At 44.8% G+C, this 18400-nt stretch overlaps 1 protein-coding gene across 1 annotated transcript; it reads right to left on the bottom strand.

Moving 5' to 3' along the window:
- Positions 1-6046: 6046 nt before the first annotated feature.
- misp (mitotic spindle positioning) lies at positions 6047-16950 on the bottom strand. The gene is made up of 4 exons (XM_055165084.1): positions 15308-16950; positions 8509-8762; positions 7753-7791; positions 6047-6888 (listed from the first exon to the last, which is right to left on the bottom strand). The coding sequence occupies exons 1-4, from the start codon at positions 16938-16940 to the stop codon at positions 6799-6801; spliced, it is 2016 nt and encodes a 671-aa protein (XP_055021059.1). The 5' UTR covers positions 16941-16950; the 3' UTR covers positions 6047-6798.
- Between the last annotated feature and the right edge of the window lie 1450 nt (positions 16951-18400).

Genomic DNA, 18400 nt, shown 5'->3' with positions numbered 1-18400 from the left:
AGTATTATCTGTTACATAAGGGTGAGTTGTACAGTTGTAGGGAGTATTATCTGTTACATAAGGGTGAGTTGTACAGTTGTAGGGAGTATTATCTGTTACATAAGGGTGAGTTGTACAGTTGTAGGGAGTATTATCTGTTACATAAGGGTGTGTTGTACAGTTGTAGGGAGTATTATCTGTTACAAAAGGGTAAGTTGTACAGTTGTAGGGAGTATTATCTGTTACAAAAGGGTAAGTTGTACAGTTGTAGGGAGTATTATCTGTTACATGTATAGTCCTGTACTGTGTCTTTTCAACATTAAATAGCAGTACTTTCTTTTCTCTTTTTTTCCATGTGTCTTATATGTGTGTAATGGTCAGTGGGGCAGTAGGTTCATGTTGGTCCTTGTGTGTGTACTGGTCTATGTGCTCTGACACTTGTTCTGATACAGCTCCAGATTATTCTAAAGACATTCAGGAAAGGTTTATTTCTGTCCTGTGAATGAGTCTTTGATACTTGTTCGATACAAGTTTTAGATCAGTATCTGATTTTCAACTTTTTAACATAAAGCAAGAAAAGTAATATTTGCACATGTTTAAAGTGGACATATACATTACTGTGACCTTTAAACATATTTTTGGACATATCTTGAGGAATCAGGACTTGTTCTGGTAAAGCAGGCTGTGCTTGTTAGTTGTTATGTTAACAGTTGCTGCTAATTTATATTTTAAACCTGCTTCACTTCCCACTGTTCCCAGCAGAGGGCAGCAATACAAACAGATTGTGTTTTCCATGAAATAACATAAAATACCATTGGAGAGGTCTCCAGATGTGACCTTTAAAGCATCTTTAATCCTAATATGTCTTCTTTAATTCTCTGACTTTGTTCATATTTAACACAGACCGATCCAGAGCGCTGGTCTGCGCGGCTCTTTGATGATTCAGATCATTGGACCTTTTATGAAGCATTCAGACTCCAGGGACGTACAGCCAAACTGCCCAATTAGAGACACATTCAAATGTGCTATCTCTTGTTGGCTAAACCCTGGACATTGTTAACATTTAACAGTGGTAGTCTCTCTGCTTTTACATCTGATCCAACCAGGTTTACTCCACAGGACTGAAGAAGATGAACAGGAAGTCAACCAGGACGACCTACCTCCAGGTGTTCACTGCTTCGTATTTTTCAGAGCAGAAGCTTTTTGGATGTCAGACTGCACAGTGTGAGGATTTGAAAAGGTAAGACACATCACCGGCACATGTGGAGCACTCATGGCTATGACCAAAGTTTGTCTGAGCCAATATCAGGCCCCAGGTTCTGTGTGGTCACTGAAGTCAGCACTGGTTTGTAAAGCTTTGTCAAAGTTAGTAAATGATGAGAAAAGTAGTTCTGCTTTATGTTTACTCTGAGCAGGACTCACTCTGAGACAAGACTCAAAATCTAAATGAGGTGGTACGATGGTTCTGAGTTTGATCTTTACTGAGCCCTGACTCAAGACTTTTTCTTTCATTTCAAATGACGGTGTCGTGCAGTGGACTCCCAGCTATAAATGCAACTGAACAACTGTTAATGTTTTCTGTATTCTTTTTCTCATTTGAGCTACCACCTTGCAGCAGCAGAACTAACAACCCCTCAGCCTCTCCACCTCCTCCTCTTCACCATCATCTGTAAGCCCTGAGGGATTTATAACATTGTCTCTATCCTGATTAGCCTATTTTGTTATTTGAGAATAGCCGACAGGCAAAAGGATGTAGGAGATAAAAACTCCACAGAAAAGCCTCTCTGTGGAACATCTCACATTACATCTGCTTCAACCTGAACCATCTCACGCCTCCAGGATCATTATGCAGTTTCCATGGCGACGGTGTCCATACGCCAAGCGCCTGCCCACTCTATGGAGCAGGATCAGAGCCAGCAGGATTCTATAGAGCTATGTTATGTCACTAATCACTATACCACAGTAACGCGCAGTTCAACAATCTCTGCTCCAACATGAAAACTGTTAGAACAGGACAGGACCAGTGGTGACTGCAGTTTATTGGGTTTATAAAGAGAATGTGAGAGTCCCATTGGTCGGACAGAACCTTTCCTGAATGTTTCAGAATAATCTGGAGCTGTATCAGAGCAAGTATCAGAGCACATAGACCAGTGTACGCACATGGACCAACATGAACCTGCTGAGGATCACACACATATAAGACATGTGGAATAGAAAAGAAAGTTCTACCATCTAATCCTGATAATCACATTTTTTCATGTTTAAGAAAGTGTTTTTTATTATCATCTCTGCAATGTTTGATGTTCAATATGGATTCTATTCAGATTCAAGTCTGAAATGTTCCACTCTTGTCAGCACTACCATCTTCTAATTCATCCAGAGAATTACACATTTGTCTCAAAAGGACGAGTTGTGTAAAGAAAGAATGAATAATCCAGCACAGTTCCACACAGTAGTTTACAATATGGCTTCAGCCCCATCCTTCCTTGCATGACATGTTCCACACCATGGCATTAAACGCATCTTTCTCCAATGTCAGATCTGTGGAAAGGCAACACAGCTTGAGATGCATGTTTTTCTGAGCAATAAAAACAGTTGAACAATGTAATAGATACATACTGTGAAACATTCGAGGCAAAGAAATCACATCTCCATGGAGACAAGAAGGTAAACTCTTTACCAGAATGTTTGCAGACCAAACAGAAAGCAGAGCCTCAGAGAGTTATTCCACTTGGTTTAAACCTAAAATGTTTCTCTCTGATCTGAACAGTCTCTCCCTAAACCCCAGCACCTGCACCTGTCATGAGTCAGTGCTAGTGCAGCCTCTGCCGCTCAGGGTGGGAATTCTGGAGGTTCTGAGCTTCACATGAGGCCTGGTCTGTCCATAAACTGAAAATGAGTCACACTTGGATGTGTCTCTGTCTGTGAAACTGTCTCCTCTGGAGACACAGGTTCATCTGTTAAAAGAGCACAAAATACATACATAGCTCCTTTAAAAGTATATTCATGAAAAGATGGAGCTATATAAAACAACAAAAATGTCATTAAAATTACACATGATCAATCTAAGCGGCTCTCACTGAAAGTGATTGGCAAATATGGAGCATCATGACGAGTATTTGAATCTGATTGGTCATGTCACAATAGTGGAACAAGACAAGAAATCAAACTTTAGTTAAATCCAGTTGAGAGAAAAGCACAGACATTTTCCTTGTCCACAAATGCACTGAGCTCTTACCTTCTGTATGTATTTCACAAACCAAATAGTCTTTTAGCAGTGACGATAACATAGAGTGAAGTCCGTCTGTTGGCGTTGCCATGTTTGTTTTGGTTCCTTTGGATGCCTCTGACTTCTGTGCAAACCTCAATATTGCGATGTGATTGGTCCGCCTGTACAGAGGGGGAATGCCAACATGGATTCTCGTGAGTCTGTGAACTCAGAAATATCACGAGAATCCATCTGGCTTTACAAAGTTACATCATCCATGCTTCCACTTGCCATTTCTTCATAAATATACAAACACCGGATACAGAATTATCCACTACAACTTCACAAGCCTGATGTGATGTGCAGTGTCATCAGTGGAAGACAGACCAGTTGTAATGTGAGAGTGCTCTGAAGGGGGAGCATTTCCAAAACAATAAAAGTTAACATGGTGATGTAAAGACGTGTTAGCACTTCGTACTCCACAGAAGTGTAATAGTCCCTCTTTAAGGAATAACAGCAAAACAACATTCCTGTCTTCTAGCCAGTTCCAGACAGCACCCACAGTGAAAGCCCACGCTGCGCTGAGGCCCCCTGGTGGTCACAGCCTGTACTCACCCTGACAGTAAACTCTCCTCCTGCTCCCTCTCTTCTGCTCTTTATTTACCTCGGCCAGCTCTCATCTTTTCATTTGTGCGGGCCCCTTTCCAAACCCGCCTGTTTCCATGACGACAGTAGTCGCAACACACCATTTCTCATTTTAATAACTGCTGTGTGCTCAGTGGGTTAGTGAGGCCACTGATGATGATGATGATGATGAAGGCGTTTGGAGGAGGACCTTTCAGACAAGATCCTGCACCTTTTACACTCAGCTTTACAATAAAAACCCCTCTGAGACATGCAGGTCTTTTTTTTTTTCCTTTTCTTTTTTTTTTAGTCTTGGTCAGTTTGCTCTCTCAGTACACACACAGTCCAGTCAGACGTACAGCTGCTGAGAATGCTCTTTTACATGGTGTGCTCTAACTCCAGCTTGTACATGTGTAAATGTGAGCTACACAAGTGTGGTTGATTAGAAGAGCTTGTTAGGCCCAGATAAGCGACTTTTAATGAGCACAACCACCGAGTCTCTACAGGAAACACCACACTCACACACAGAGCTAAGCACTCACACAGAAGGAGCTAAGCACACACATTCACACACAGAGCTAAGCACTCTGCAGCACTCTGCCTTTAATCCAAACATACTCATGTGCTCACTGTTCAGAAACTACTCTCATTTCTTGTATTCCAAATGTGACAGCAGTTGTTTTCAGCATTTAGGTGTGAGATTCAGTCCTCCCCAGAGTGTTCTCCCCCTCATCCCATTTAGAGTTCAAGTGGTCCATACTTACATTTGTGCTTTCTTTTTATTCCAGCAATTCCTTTGTTTTATCCCCTTCACCTCCCCTGGAATTCCCTCCCTGAGCTGCAGGTGCTGGGATTCAAGGACCAAACATCAGAGAGCAACATTTTACATTTAAACACACAACTATTGTTATCAGTAAAACTAGATTTGATTTGAACATGATTAGCTCATATCTGGGGGCAGGTCATGTTTATGAATCAAAATTTGACATGTGGTTCTTGGTATGGTTTTGAAGGACACAGATATGCCAGACTGACTTTAAACCATGTTATAAAATATGTTTTAAAGAGGGATGGACATGATTAGTCGACTAATTCATAATTGATCATTAAGAATTTCGTCAGTCACGTTCACTGAATGGAGGTTACTGTGTGCAGTGTAAGAAGACGGGGCTGTGTCTGACACAAACACAGGTGTTGTGCCTCATAGTCCCACGTTTGGGCTCTGGCACCTTGGAGATCACAGTTCCATCAGTGAGTGTGTTTACAGCACATCAGTGTCCCGGGTATGATCGGGTTTTTGAGTATCTCTGTTTTGTCATGGTGCGTGTAAACGCAGTAGCCTGGTTACTGCAACATAAAGTTGAGTCACATGTGTCCAAAAGACAAACACTTTTCTTTTCAGCACAACAGAAGCTAAAATAAATAAAGTGACCAACATAAATAAAGTGAGTGAAATGATGTTAAATAAAGAGCTGCACTAAACCTGCACACATCTGATCTCTGAAAACATGAACCATCTCCAACGCGACACACACAGAACACACTCACCGTCATCATCATCATCATCATCATCCCTCTGTCACAGAGAGAACACTCATATTCCACTGAGTCGTGTCCTTTAGTCTGACAGCATCAGCGCACAAGGAAAGAGCTGTTTTTTGTTTTGTTTTTTTCAGTAATTAGAGTTTATGTAAATGAGTCATGTGGTTTTAAGTTTAGTTTCTGTAAAATGTAAACAAATGTGTCAAAGCTGTGTTAAACACATGATAATGTCAAATGGGCTGATGTGGCTCTATAGTGGTGATGGTTTATATGTTGTAAAGTTGAGTTCATTTATGCAGATTAGTAATCTCATTTTAATATAAAATGTTAAAGATTAATTGAAAATCGATCAGTAATTGTCCCAGCGATCGATTAAGGAAATTTTATCGAATGCCCATCCCAACTTTAAAGTGACTCTTTAAAGTCCATGTTGTATTTGACTGTATTTGCAGTAACCCTGTGCTCCTGTGCTCTTCTCCCTTTGAGCCCCACAAATCACTGCATTTTAATTCAAGTCTCCTGTGCACATTTTATCTCAATAAAACTTTGTCAGACTCACTTTAAGCCGCTCTCAAACAGCTTTCACTACTGCAGGTGGATATGTGGTCATGGTGCTACATGATTGTTCTGTTGTTTTTTTATGAGTAAAGGCAGATTTCTGTCAGCATTGCTAATTCATCTTCCACAAAAAACGCTTTTTTAAAATATAAAGTTTTATTTTGACTTCATTCAAGTAGCTCGGAGCTGCATCATTTATTTGACTGTAGCAGTCTGAAGATCACAGTTCATTGGCTGGCTGCTATCACACTGGATCATGTTTATTCTGATCGGACCAATCAGAAGCAGTCTTATGAGTTCAGGTCAAAGTCCAAAGGTAAAATCTACAGAAGAAGAGTGATGTGTGTTTCCTGCTCATCAGCGCCCCCTGGACTGTGTCAGTGCTGTGGTCTGACAGGAGGAGCGCTGTCACTCAAAGAGGCTAATGAATTTCAAAACTGGTTTAAATTTGAGACAAAGCTGATCAATCACATTTGATCAATCACAAATACAAAATGCCAAATGAATGAACAAAAAATCAAATACACCATACATTTCTGATCTGTTCCATGTGTGCTGCTCAAGTGGAACCCAGAGTCAGAAGTCTGCTGGGCTGGAGGTCAAGGAGGCCCAAGAGGTTAAGGTGCATGTGTTGTACTTGTGGGGAAATTTGCACTCTGTGTTTGACCCTAACCCATCCTCCAACGGCAGGAGCAGTGGACGACGGCAGTGCAGCCCGCAGTTCTACCTGGAGAACGTGTGGACTGAGCATCTCTCAGGTTGAACTCCAGACCTCGTTACTGTGAGTGGAGAGTTCTTCTGAAACAGCCCCCCCCGCCGCAGCAACATTATTTCTCCATAGCGGCTGAGTGCCTCCACACTGCCCCTGCTGGTGAACACTGGGATGGTCACTGGTCCTGTTGGTTGGCGAAGAGCCCGGCCTCCCATTGCAGCGCCCTCTGGTTCTTGTGCCGCACGACCCGAGTGGACTCCACCACCTGCACACGGCACGCAACGACACACATCACACACAACAACACACAACAACACAACAACACAAATCAACACAACAACACAAAACACAACAACACAACACACAAAAACACAGCCACAAAAACACAGCAACACAACACACAACAACAGAACACACATCAGCACACAACAACACACATCACACACAACACAACACACAACAACACACATCACACACAACAACACACAACAACACACATCACACACAACAACACGCAACAACACAACACACACACAACACACATCACACACAACAACACACAACAACACACATCACACACAACAACACGCAACAACACAACAACACACATCACACACAACAACACACATCACACACAACAACACGCAACAACACAACAACACACATCAGCACACAACAACACAACAACACACATCACACACAACAACAACAACACAACAACACACAACAGCACACAACAGCACACAACAACACACAGCACACAACAACACACAACAACACACATCACACAACAACACACAACACACACAACAACACACATCAGCACACAACAACACACAAAAACACACAACAACACACAACAACAGACAACATCACACAACAACACACAACAGTACACAGCAACACATATCACACAACAACACACAGTACACAACAACACACAGCACACAACAGCACACAACAACACACAGTACACAACAACACACAGCACACAACAACACACAGCACACAACAACACACATTAGTACACATCAACACACACAACACACACAGCACACATAAGCACACATGAGCACACATGAGCACACTGCCTGTGAGTGTTCTGAGGTTTTAAAGGGAAAAGTCGTACCTCGTTATTGACAGAATCGACTGGTTGGATTCCAGCGTACTGCAACACACAAACACAAATGTCTCACCCAAGCAGCATGTGACATGAAACAATGGTCATACATGACGTTTATACTGTGAACACTTGTGTTGTGTCTTTCTCCCTCACTCGTTCCAGGGAGTTTCATCATTCATCCAAGCAGCTTCTTCTGTTCTGACAAAGTTCTGTTGACCTTATGGCAGTTTAACGAACTTCATTAATAAGAGATGTTTGTTACTGTAAACAACTGTAGTGTGTTAGTTTCAGCGTAGTGGCTCCCGCTTCAGACAGATATAAGACAGTGACTTAGATAACCCTGTCAAACTGAAGAAGCCTCTTGGATGAGTGGCCAGATGTATTTTTGCAATGCGCTTTGCAGATATTGTCACTCAGTTGCAACAAGATACTCATTTGAGCAGGTATTGATACTAAAATTCACAGCAGAGAAGAAGCCTTTCCTGAATGTCTTTAGAATGATGTTTCTCTGTATCAGAACAAGTATCAGAGCACATAGACTAATATACACACGGACACTATGAACCTACTGCACCACTGAGGGAACAGAAAAGAAACTTCTACCAGTTAATGTTGAAAATTATATTTACATCTTTTTATTTTTTTTATTATTATTATTATCATTGTGGTATCTGTATGTGTATTGAGTACTGAGTCTATTCCTTTTATATTGAAATCAAGTTTAAGTGTTACTATTGTGACAACACTTGTGACTGAACTCACTGCACTTTCATCCAGCTTCAGTTTGATCCTTCTCTCCTCAAAGTCCTGTAGCAGGGTCTGGGTGAGTCCTCGGACCGGAAGGGGGACCCGGACCACAAGGGGGGAGGGGTTCTGGGGTGTGTGGGGGGCTGTTGTCTGGGTCACATTGCGGAATGGGGTCAGGGGAGTCTGGGAGGTCTGGGGGGCAGGAGACCAGGGCTGGGGGCCGCCGAGAGAGGGACGAGAGTAGGTGTGGACTCTGGACTCTTCTTTACCTGGGAGGAAAAGACAGCATTTTATTACTGAGAAAGTTGGTGGTGATGTAGACTTTCTGATTCGTAACATATTCAGTTCATGGACTAAACCAGAGTTCAACCAGGGCTGAACCAGGATTTAACCAGGACTACCAATGTTTCCTGAAGACTTGTCCTTCATGCCAATACAGAACACAACCAAGTCACTAACTCCATCTCAAACACCATCTCAGACATGACAGTTGTGTTGGAGCTCCACAGGGAACTGTGCTCACCCCTTTCCTTTACACTCCTGTACATATTTCATTTCAAGTACAAATTTAAAACTTTTTGTCACATTCTGAAGTATTCAGATGACACAGCCATAGTGGCATGTATTAAAAACAACCAGAAAGCCTAGTACAGGGACATGATCCATGATGGAGCACCAAAAATGATCTCATATTGAACACAACACAATGACAATCAACTGTTACAAGAATAAGAACTTTCCAGCCATTCAACCGAAACGGCCAGGACACTGAATCAGTTCACACATACAAGTGTCCACTTAGATAACAACTTGGACTGGAACATTAACACCGAGGTTTTTTGAAAAGAGCCAAAGCTGAATTCACAAAGGCTGTCTGTGTTTTATCAGTCTGTCATTGCTGCTGTTCTTTGTTAAAGTGTTGTTTGTTGGTTAAATAACATCTCTGTGACTATTGCAAAGGAGAAATTCAGTGTGTCAACTGGACAAACATTTACTTAGGTCAAAAACATGGATGAGCTGTGAAACGTTTTCAACCTAAATAAATGTTTGTCCAGTTGACAAACAGTTAAGTTTCTTCTTTGTCATGGATTCTAGCTGGACGACTGAGGGTTTCTACACACATCTCTGTGAAAAACTGGAACAGGCTGGACAAAAGGGCTGGGTCAGTGGCAGCGCAGGATCATCCATCCATCCATTTTCTTCCGCTTATCCAAGGTCGGGTCGCGGAGGCAATAGTCTGAGCAGGGCCTCCCAGACTTCCCTCTCCACACACACTTCCTCCAGCTCTTCCAGGGGGATCCTGAGACGTTCCCAGGCCAGCCGAGAGACATAGTCCCTCCAGCGTGTCCTGGGTCTTCCTCGTGGCCTCCTCCCAGTGGGACATGCCCAGAACACCTCCCGAGGGAGGCGTCCAGGAGGCATCCGAGACAGATGCCCGAGCCACCTCAACTGGCTCCTCTCAACGTGGAGGAGCAGCGGCTCTACTCCAAGCTCCTCCCGTGTGACTGAGCTCCTCACCCTATCTCTAAGGGAGCACCCAGCCACCCTGCGGAGGAAAATCATTTTGACCGCTTGTATCCGCGATCTTGTCCTTTCGGTCATTACCCAGAGCTCATGACCATAGGTGAGGGTAGGAACGTAGACTGACCGGTAAATCGAGAGCTTCGCCTTTCGACTCAGCTCTCTCTTCACCACAACGGTCCGATACAGCGACCGCATCACTGCAGACACTGCACCGATCCGCCTGTCAATCTCACGCTCCATCCTCCCCTCACTCGTGAACAAGACCCCGAGATACTTGAACTCCTCCACTTAAGGCAAGGACTCTCCACCCACCCGGAGAGGGCAAGCCACCTTTTTCCGGTCGAGGACCATGGCCTCGGATTTGGAGGAGCTGATCTTCATCCCAGCCACTTCACACTCGGCTGCAAACCGCCCCAGTGCACACTGCAGGTCCCGGTTTGATGGAGCCATCAACATCACAACATCATCTGCGAACAGCAGAGATGAGATCCTGTGGTCCCCAAACCGGACCCCCTCTGACCCCTGACTGCGCCTAGAAATTCTGTCCATAAATACAATGAACAGAACCGGTGACAAAGGGCAGCCCTGGCGGAGTCCAACATGCACTGGGAACAGGTCTGACTTACTGCCGGCGATGAACACAGCTCCTGCTCCGGTCATACAGGGACCGGACAGCCCTTAGCAAAGGGCCCCGGACCCCATACTCCCAGAGCACCCCCCACAGGACACCACGAAGGACACGGTCGAATGCCTTCTCCAAGTCCACAAAGCACATGTGGACTGGTTGGGCAAACTCCCATGAACCCTCGAGCACCCGATGGAGAGTGTAGAGCTGGTCCAGTGTTCCACGGCCAGGACGAAAACCACACTGCTCCTCCTGAATCCGAGGTTCGACTATCGGCCGGATTCTCCTCTCCAGTACCCTGGCATAGACCTTACCGGGGAGGCTGAGGAATGTGATTCCCCTGTAATTGGAACACACCCTCCGGTCCCCCTTCTTATACAGAGGGACCACCACCCCGGTTTGCCAGTCCAGAGGTACTGTCCCCAACCGCCACGCGATGTTGCAGAGGTGTGTCAACCAAGACAGCCCCACAACATCCAGAGACTTAAGGTACTCAGGATGGATCTCATCCACCCCCGGAGCCTTGCCACTAAGGAGCTTGCCAACCACCTCAGTGACTTCAGCCAGGGTGATGGATGAGTCCACCTCTGAGTCTCCAGCCTCTGCTTCCTCCTCGGAAGACGTGACGGTGGGATTGAGGAGATCCTCAAAGTATTCCTTCCACCGCCCGACAACATCACCAGTTGAGGTCAACAGCTCTCCCCCCGCACTGTAAACAGTGTTGGTGAAGAACTGCTTCCCCCTCCTGAGGCGCTGGATGGTTTGCCAGAATTTCTTTGAGGCCGTCCTCCTCCATGGCCTCCCCGAACTCCTCCCAGCTCCGAGTTTTTGCCTCTGCGACCGCACGGGCTGCAGCACGCTTGGCCCGCCGGTACCCGTCAGCTGCCTCAGGAGTCCCCCGAGCCAGCAAGGCCCGATAGGACTCCTTCTTCAGGCTGACGGCATCCCTTACTTCCGGTGTCCACCACCGGGTTCGGGGATTGCCGCCGCGACAGGCACCACAGACCTTACGCCCACAGCTACGAGCGGCCGCATTGACAATGGAGGCTGAGAACATAGCCCACTCGGACTGCATATCCCTCACCTCCCCCGGAATCTGTGAGAAGCCCTCCCGGAGGTGTGAGTTGAAGGTCCCTCTGACAGAGGGCTCTGCCAGACATTTCCAACAGACCCTCACAATACGCTTGGGCCTGCCAGGTCCCTCCGGCTTCCTCCTCTGCCAGCGGATCCAACTCACAACCAGGTGGTGATCAGTTGACAGCTCAGCCCCTCTCTTCACCCGAGTGTCCAAGACACGCGGCCGGAGGTCAGATGACACGACGACAAAGTCGATCATCGACCTCCGACCTAGGGTGTCCTAGTGCCACGTGCACTTATGGACACCCTTGTGCTCGAACATGGTGTTCATTATGGACAAACTGTGACTAGCACAGAAGTCCAATAACAAAACACTCGGGTTCAGATCGGGGAGGCCGTTCCTCCCGATCACCCCTTTCCAGGTGTCACTGGCATTGCCCACGTGGGCGTTGAAGTCCCCCAATAGAACAACGGAGTCCCCAGTTGGTGCACTGTCCAGTACCCCTCCCAGGGACTCCAAGAAGGCCGGGTACTCTACACTGCTGTTCGGTCCGTAGGCCGACACCACAGTGAGAGACCTGTCCCCAACCCGAAGGCGCAGGGACACGACCCTCTCTTTCACCGGGGTGAACTCCAACACGTGGCGGCTGAGCTGTGGGGCTATAAGCAAGCCCGCACCAGCTCGCCGCCGCTCCCCGTGGGCAACGCCAGAGAAATGGAGGGTCCAACCCCCTTCAAGGAGTTGGGTACCACAGCCCAAGCTGTGCATAGAAGTGAGCCCGACTATATCTAGCCAGTACCTCTCAACCTCCCGCACAAGCTCGGGCTCCTTCCCCCCCAGCGAGGTGACATTCCACGTCGCCACAGCCAGATGCGGACCAGGCCGTCAGGACCCGACCGCCGCCCAGTCCTCTATGCACCCGACCCCTATGAACCCCTCTGCGGGTGGTGAGCCCACAGAAGGGTGGACCCACGTCGTCCTTTCGAGCTGAGCCCGGCCGGGCCCCGTGGGCAAAGGCCAGGCCACCAGGCGCTCGCATTCGAGCCCCAACCCCAGGCCTGGCTCCAGGGTGGGGCCCCGGCTGCGCCATACCGGGCGACGTCACGGTCCTCGATATTACACTGTTCATATGGGTTCTATGAACTGCTCTTAGTCTGCCCCATCACCTAGGACCTGTTTGCCATGGGAGACCCTACCAGGGGCATAAAGCCCCAGGCAACATAGCTCCTAGGATCATTCGGGTACGCAAACTTCCCCACCACGGTAAGGTGGCAGTTCAAGGGGGAGAGCGCAGGATCAGTAAAGTATTAAACTACGTCATAGAGTCAATTCAACCAAGAAGGCAGGCTCTTAGTCCCTCCCCCGATCACAACTAATCACCTCTCACGCCATTCAGGCCTCTACTTCTACCTGAAGGTTTAACTACAACCCTTCCCCATCCAGTCTTCATCAAAGCAGCAGAACCTTCATCCTCCTGAGCCTATCCATCTTATCCTTTTCACCATTAATGTCTGCTGCTGGTCTATGTGCAACCTATATCATTCATTCTAACAATTCTATACACCTCATTCATTCATTTGAACAGCTATATGCACAAAGAGACTAGAAAGAGATTAACCAAGACTAATCCAGGACTGAATCAGGATTAAACTAGCACAGAACCAGGACTAAACCAGGACTAATCCAGGACTAAACCAGGATAAGTCTGTGTGGACAGTGTGAGGACTCCCTGACTCCTTGATGCCCATAGTTACACATTAATATAACAGAAGCTCTCTCCTGAATCCAGCCGGACTTTGGTCACAGTTATTCATTCTCCAGTGGGTCTTTATGAGGAGCCCGGGACATCAGCTGACTCGACTCATCTGAGCATAAAACAAATGCTTTTGTCCACGCTCAGTCATTAAAGGGCCCATATTGATGTTTTGTTGCTGTGTCCTTAGGCAAGGCAGTTCACCCGCATTGCCTGTGTGGTGTGCGAGTACTGGTGGTGGGAGTGGTCGATAGTGCAGATTGACAGCCTGTCTAACCATCAGTCTGCCCCAGGGCAGCTGTGACTACAGCAGTATGTTACCACCACAGAGTGTGGGGTGGAGGAATGCTGCACTGTAAAGCAGGCTGCTTGTTTTAAGTTCATTACTTTCTACATTTTGGATAAACACAGACAACATATATATGATGAGATTTGGAATTATGTAGCAAAGAAAAGAAGTGAAATAACTGTGCAGTACCAGTCCTCTCGATGGAAGCACTGGTGTAGATCCTTTTTCTAGCCATCTGTGTTGTTGATGTGTCTGTGTGTTTATTACTCTGAAATGAAGAGATGATGATGATGATGTTGATCCATTTTTGTTTATTGCAAAGAATTGTAAAATTGTAAAAAGAATTGCAAAATGTGTTTCTAAGCTAGAAGTAAAACTGAGATACAAGGTCTTTCTTATTTCATATGCTTTACCTTGGTACGGTAAATGTATCATTATGCAAGTCTCATTTTTTATACTGATAACACTGTAAGGTTCTGGGCCCTGGTGATTGTACGAGCATGGGTTAGAGCTGATGATGATAAAGTCATTTGTGGACTTAGGTCCCAATATAACACAATGGAAGAATGTCATAAGGAAGTATTTGTATCACAGTATGACTCTAGCTCAAATGTGACTGCTCTTGTTTATGGCAGGTGAAAGATGGAGTCCTGATTATGTTCTGGGTTAGGAGATGTTTTGGCAACTTTCTAATCTCAAGGTTCAACCATTTAGCAGATCATTATCATTTATAACAGCTATTGAAATTATTGGTCGGTCTAAGAGTCCATTTCTGATTCAGCCTGTAGGTCAGTTTCTCTTTTGCAGTTATAAATAAGTTATCTGCATATCTTACCAAACCAGGGTGTTTATCTCTAAGCACATTTGTTCATATCTTTAAGGAAAATTTATGGCACCTTTGCTATTTCTTTTTTTATTTTTTTTTACTTAAAGGTGCATTACGTAACTTTTTGGATGGAGGATCCATCATCTGCTTGTATTTATAGAGATGTTTTTGCTTTTGTCTAGAAGGTTCTGCGGCGGCATTAAACAGTGGCAGTTGAGACTGTACTTTCTGACCACAGCATCAATAATGCTATGGACACTTCCAGTTGGACACCTTTGCATTTGGGGGCGCAGCCCAAAAAACACATAGTCAGTTTCACCAAAAGTTCAGATTTGTCAACTCTAGCGTCTGAAGCCTGTGGACTCAACAACCATAACGAACCCCACCAAACACTTGAAACACGCTGCACAAACATGGGACTAGAGTCATCCACAAACTCTACATAAACCTGACACAGTCTGAAATACCATTGCACCATTTTCAAAGAAAACACCTAAAGGAACAAACTGAACAAAGATTGATACGTTTAACAACATTTAAAAAAGGGAAAATTCTAGATTATAATAGTAAATAGCCCACACAGGGAAAGGTGATTCTATTGAATCACCTGGCTGTCAGGTTTATGTGGAAAATGGGATTATGTTGCTTGCTCCATACCCTAGCCGACATGCAGAGCTCAACACAACTCAACAATGAAAAACTGAAAGTGCCCGCCTCACCTGTCCTGATCTGTGGGTAGAACTGTGTGGCGGCCATCTTGTCTGCCTGCTGCACCAGCGTCTGCGGCGAGTAAACCTGTTTGCCTCGAATCTCCCTCTGCTCGCTTAGCTCCTGCTCCCGCCTCAGCGCCTCCTCGATATCGCGCTTGATGAACTGTGGGGCGGCCATCCTGTCTGACTGCTCCACCAGGGTCTGCAGGGAATACATTTGTCTCACCTGAGCCTCCCTCTGCTCCCTTAGCTCCTTTTCCCTCCTCAGAGCCTCCTCAATGTCTCTCTCAATGAGCAGGGACCCCCCCTGCCCTCTGTTGTGCAGACCTGTTGTTCTCTCCAGACTGTCCCTCCATGCTGGAGTCTGCTCCGGTCTAGTTGGATCTGAATCTTCTGGATGTTTGTGAGGACAACATGACAATGGAAAGACGTCTTCAGACCTTTCAGTGCTAACGCTTTTAAAACCATTTTCCATTTTGTCTCCATTTTGAGTTTGCCATCTTTCTTCAAAGCTTTTAAATCCTTCTAATTCCCCATTTCTTGCCAGTACCTGATCACTTTGCTTGGTGTAGCTGTATCTTTCTACTCGCCTTTCTCCAGGCACATATGGTTCAGCATACCCTTGAACTTGCTTGGTATAACTTTGTCGATCATCGGTTTTGCTTCCATCTTGACCGGTGTAATTTTGCTTTTGTAAAGCATAGTCAACAACATCCAGCTTTGCTTTCTGCTCAGAGGCGTTGGTACCATTACTCTCATTAGTGTGAGCTTTGGGCTGCAGGATGTCATAACTATTAGCCCGCTCACGCTTTGGACCTGGAAACCCTCGTGTTACGCCGTCTTGATTGATTGCTTCTCCCTTTCTTTCCTGGAAGATAAAACTCGCTCTATCCTCGTTAGCGTTGGAATGAAGAACATCGTAACTATTTGCTCGCTCAAGGCTTCGACCTGCTAACTCTTGTGCAGCAGCATCTTGCTTGATTGCTTCTTCCTTTCTTTGGATTTCTTGGAAGATAGAACTTGCTTTACCCTTATCTTTGACTCGCGAAGGTGTTAGCGGCGTCAGCAACTGCAATCTTTTGGTTTTGATTTCGACCATTTCGCTGACGCTACTCTGCAGGCCCCTGGATCTACGCAAGTTCTCCTCACGTTCTTGAGTAATACGTATCTCTCGTTCAATTGGCGTCTCGGGCTCTACATTAAACTGGAATGTGTTATTTCCTGTTTGGTTTTGTTCATGGGCCAGCACATCGATGCTGCTATAGCTGACATTTAGTGAAAGTCCATCTGACTCTTCCATATAGCTGCTTTGTCGACTATGACTGCTACTTCGATCGTCCTTCACTTCTGCATCAACACTATCTTCCACGCTTGGTTTGAACACTAGCTCCTCTCTCTTTATTTCTTCTCTTAGCACTGCAGCATCTGGTTTTAGCTTGGGTGATGTCTTCACTTGAATTTTGCGTGGCCGTATGATGGGGTCTATCTTATTTTGCTCCATTTGAACAAACTGCTTTCTTGCAGCATTGAAGTTAATCTGCTCTTCGTCTATAGCATCAGAATCGATTGTTGGTTTTGGTTTCGGTCTAACATGGCTAAAGCTCATACTAAAGCCTTCGATCAGTCTGCTCGTATCATCCATTAGACGGTCTNAAATATAAATATTCTATGATTTTTAAAGTACAATTTCTAAATCTAAGCTATATGTGGTACTTTGGTTTAAAGACTTGAAATAATTTGAAGCTCAAAGCAGACGACTTGGACTTGACTTGGACTTATGGGCCAGTGACTCGAGACTCGACTTGGACTTGCCCGTCTTTGACTTGGGACTTGACTCGGACTTGAGGTCAAAGACTTGAGACTTACTTGAGACAAACACTTGGTCCCACCTCTGTTGTGAACTTTCTGACAAGCGGCAAAATTTGAGTATTTGCTTTAATGATTTAATAATATTTTTCAAAATCGTGTCTAGAAGAATGAACAAAAACACTGAAATGTGAACGGAAGCGAATCACATTTCTGAACATGTTTGTACAGATCTGAATTACAGGGTTTTTATGCAGAAACAGACAGGATATTTTCATACTATAACAATATTACTTTTTATTTATATAGGGTTTTTCTACTACTACTACTACTACTACTACTACTACTTTTTCTACACTTAAAGATACTGTACAAAGAATACAATTAAAATAAAAGGTAAAAAAAGGTAATCAGATAAAATATAGGCATGATTTAAAAGCAGTTTAGCCATTAAAACAGTTGTAAATACAGTTTCTTGTAGGTGGAGAGTTTGGTACAGTCACAGATTTTGTTGTTTGTGGAGGAAATTATGGTACTTCAAAAATGCAGCCTTTGCGATTTGCTAATTACAACCACTCAAATTGCAATTTTGATTTGATTGTGATTAATCTTGCATCCACAATTCCTCTGTGAATGTATTAATACGTTGGACTGAAGCTATTTTTGGCTTGAAAACCAAGTCTTGGAGACACTTAAACCAAGTGTTCTGAGCTCATTGCCAAACCTTAAATAATTATCATAATGTTATGTTCTCGCTGGAAAAAGATCTAACGAGCTGCAGTTACAAAAGTATTAAAGGGCCCGTTTTACAAAATGTTCTGATTTATGTTATAATGTTGTTTCCTCATCACAAACAGACCGGGAGTTGTGTTTTGTTTCATTCACACGTTTAACACACAAAAACTGCATATTTAGACGGAGTTATTCGCCAACAGAAAACACCCAGTTACACCTTGTGATGTCATTTGGTGATACAGGAAGTGCTCCATTGGGTTTTTAAACTCCATACACCTTCACTAGAATAATTTGGATGATTTCAGCCCCGGAATCGCCAATCTCCACTGAACTAAGGGCCTGTTTACAAAAGAACGCTTGCGGGTAAAAACAACAAAATATTTTATCTGAAGTGCCTTTTGTTTAGAGCGTTGGTGTCAAACTCAAATTCACAGAGGCCAAAATTAAAAACTGGGACTAAGTTATGGGCCAAACTAAATATTTAAATGGAAAATTTCAGCAACATCTGCATTTTTTCTCTTCTTTCGAGATATGTAATGCTAAACCTTTTCTAATTAAAAT

The sequence above is a fragment of the Boleophthalmus pectinirostris genome, unplaced genomic scaffold, assembly GCF_026225935.1.
Source record: "Boleophthalmus pectinirostris isolate CB_2022bp ecotype Guang Dong unplaced genomic scaffold, ASM2622593v1 HiC_scaffold_7, whole genome shotgun sequence".
Taxonomy (NCBI): Eukaryota; Metazoa; Chordata; class Actinopteri; order Gobiiformes; family Gobiidae; genus Boleophthalmus; species Boleophthalmus pectinirostris.
Note: the sequence above shows the minus strand (reverse complement) of the source record. Positions and strands in the feature narration are given on the sequence as shown.